The sequence below is a fragment of the Cyprinodon variegatus genome, unplaced genomic scaffold (genome assembly GCF_000732505.1).
Source record: "Cyprinodon variegatus isolate N-32 unplaced genomic scaffold, C_variegatus-1.0 Scaffold625, whole genome shotgun sequence".
Classification (NCBI taxonomy): Eukaryota; Metazoa; Chordata; class Actinopteri; order Cyprinodontiformes; family Cyprinodontidae; genus Cyprinodon; species Cyprinodon variegatus.
The window spans coordinates 437208-438608 of record NW_015151078.1 but is presented as its reverse complement, the minus strand read 5'-3'; the positions used below and the strand labels follow the sequence as shown (position 1 = coordinate 438608).

Genomic DNA, 1401 nt, shown 5'->3' with positions numbered 1-1401 from the left:
CCTGGGCCCCTTTGGGGGCCGTCATTAGAACCGCCCCTGGTTTAAATGTGGGTTCCTTAAAGCAAAGCAGTGAAACCAAACCATAGAGGCCAAGCAGCCTCTTCCTGCCAAACACTTTGATGCATCCAGGCTGCCTTAAATAAACAGTGTTTCCCTCATGAAGGCCAACAAAGTTACACATTACTGAAGAGCAGGGCCGTTTCAAGAACACTTTTTCCTCTTTTATTCTGCTTTTTTACAGGTCAGAGGAGAACTCTGGTAGGAGAGCAGAAATCAGACCATCAGGAGGCAGAAAGCAGCTGAGAAAAATCAGATTGTTCCTCAGATCAGGGCTGAAGGGTGAATTCATCTGCCTGTTAATTCGGGTCACGGTGCAGGGCGGCTGTCTGCCCGCGGGGGGAAAAAGAAAATGCTGGAAGCGGGGATTACTTTTTTTTTTTTTTTTGCCACAACGACATATTTGGTTGCCAAGAAGGGGCAACGCCCAAATGTTTTAAAAACTTTTACCCCCTCGCTGTACAGCTAAGAGAGAAGAAATTCCAACTAACATTTAAAAAAAAGTTTCCAACAAGCTTCGTTTTTCACAGGAAGGACGAAAAACAGACGAGTTTATCTCCCGTTCACCTCTACCTTTAGAAACCTGACGGCGCGTGGCAAGAAAAGAGAAAAAAAAATGGAAGCCAGGTGACTTCGAAGGAGCTCGCGCTCCACGAAGAGTGGAAAAAAAAAATACACGTGTAAAAAACGCATGAAGAAAAGTTTTATAAACTACTTTGATTGACAGTCTTACCTTGTTCTTCACCTCAGCTGATAACCCATAAGCAGGACCTTTGTTGAAGGACATTGTCTCACTGCCGTTAAGTCTTTTCTTAAATAATTTTGTTTAAAAAAAAAAAGCAAAACAGCGACTCGTGGAGACAAGAACGGCACTTAATTATCTTTCAGCGTCTCTGCCAATGAAACCCTGAAGAGAAGAAACTACTTCCTCTGTTTTTACGGCCGCCAATTAGAGCGCTCCCACGGTTTCACTGTCAAAGAGCAAAGTCAAGATAGTTCCCTGCTGCAGGTTAAGATCCGCTGCTCTGCGTTGCTCTAAGTCCTCTTCAGGAATTTGACTGGCGGCTGGGAAACAAAGCGAGGCTATTTGAAGCCTCTCATGGAGGCGGAGCCTGAAAAAAGTTTGTTCTTTTCTTCCTTTTATAGAAAGTCCATTTACATTAAATACCTCATCACGCAATGAGGGTCAGGGAGTTTGTTTCTGGTCAATAGACTCTGATAACCAAACAGAAAATTACAGGCTATCAATATTAATAATTACGGAAGAGGATTAGGGCCACTGAAAAAAAAGGGTTAACTGATTTTTTATTTTATTTCAGTTTAACATGGGGAAAAAAAGTCAGA

General features: G+C 42.7%; 1 protein-coding gene across 1 annotated transcript in view; it reads right to left on the bottom strand.

Annotated features, from left to right (window-relative positions):
* Positions 1-1104, bottom strand: part of LOC107096464 (calponin-2-like) — a 22016-nt gene extending 20912 nt beyond the window's left edge. The window contains exon 1 of the mRNA XM_015393126.1: positions 791-1104. Coding sequence (XP_015248612.1) covers positions 791-844 — 54 coding nt within the window. The 5' untranslated portion in view covers positions 845-1104. The remainder of the gene's footprint in view (positions 1-790) is intronic.
* Between the last annotated feature and the right edge of the window lie 297 nt (positions 1105-1401).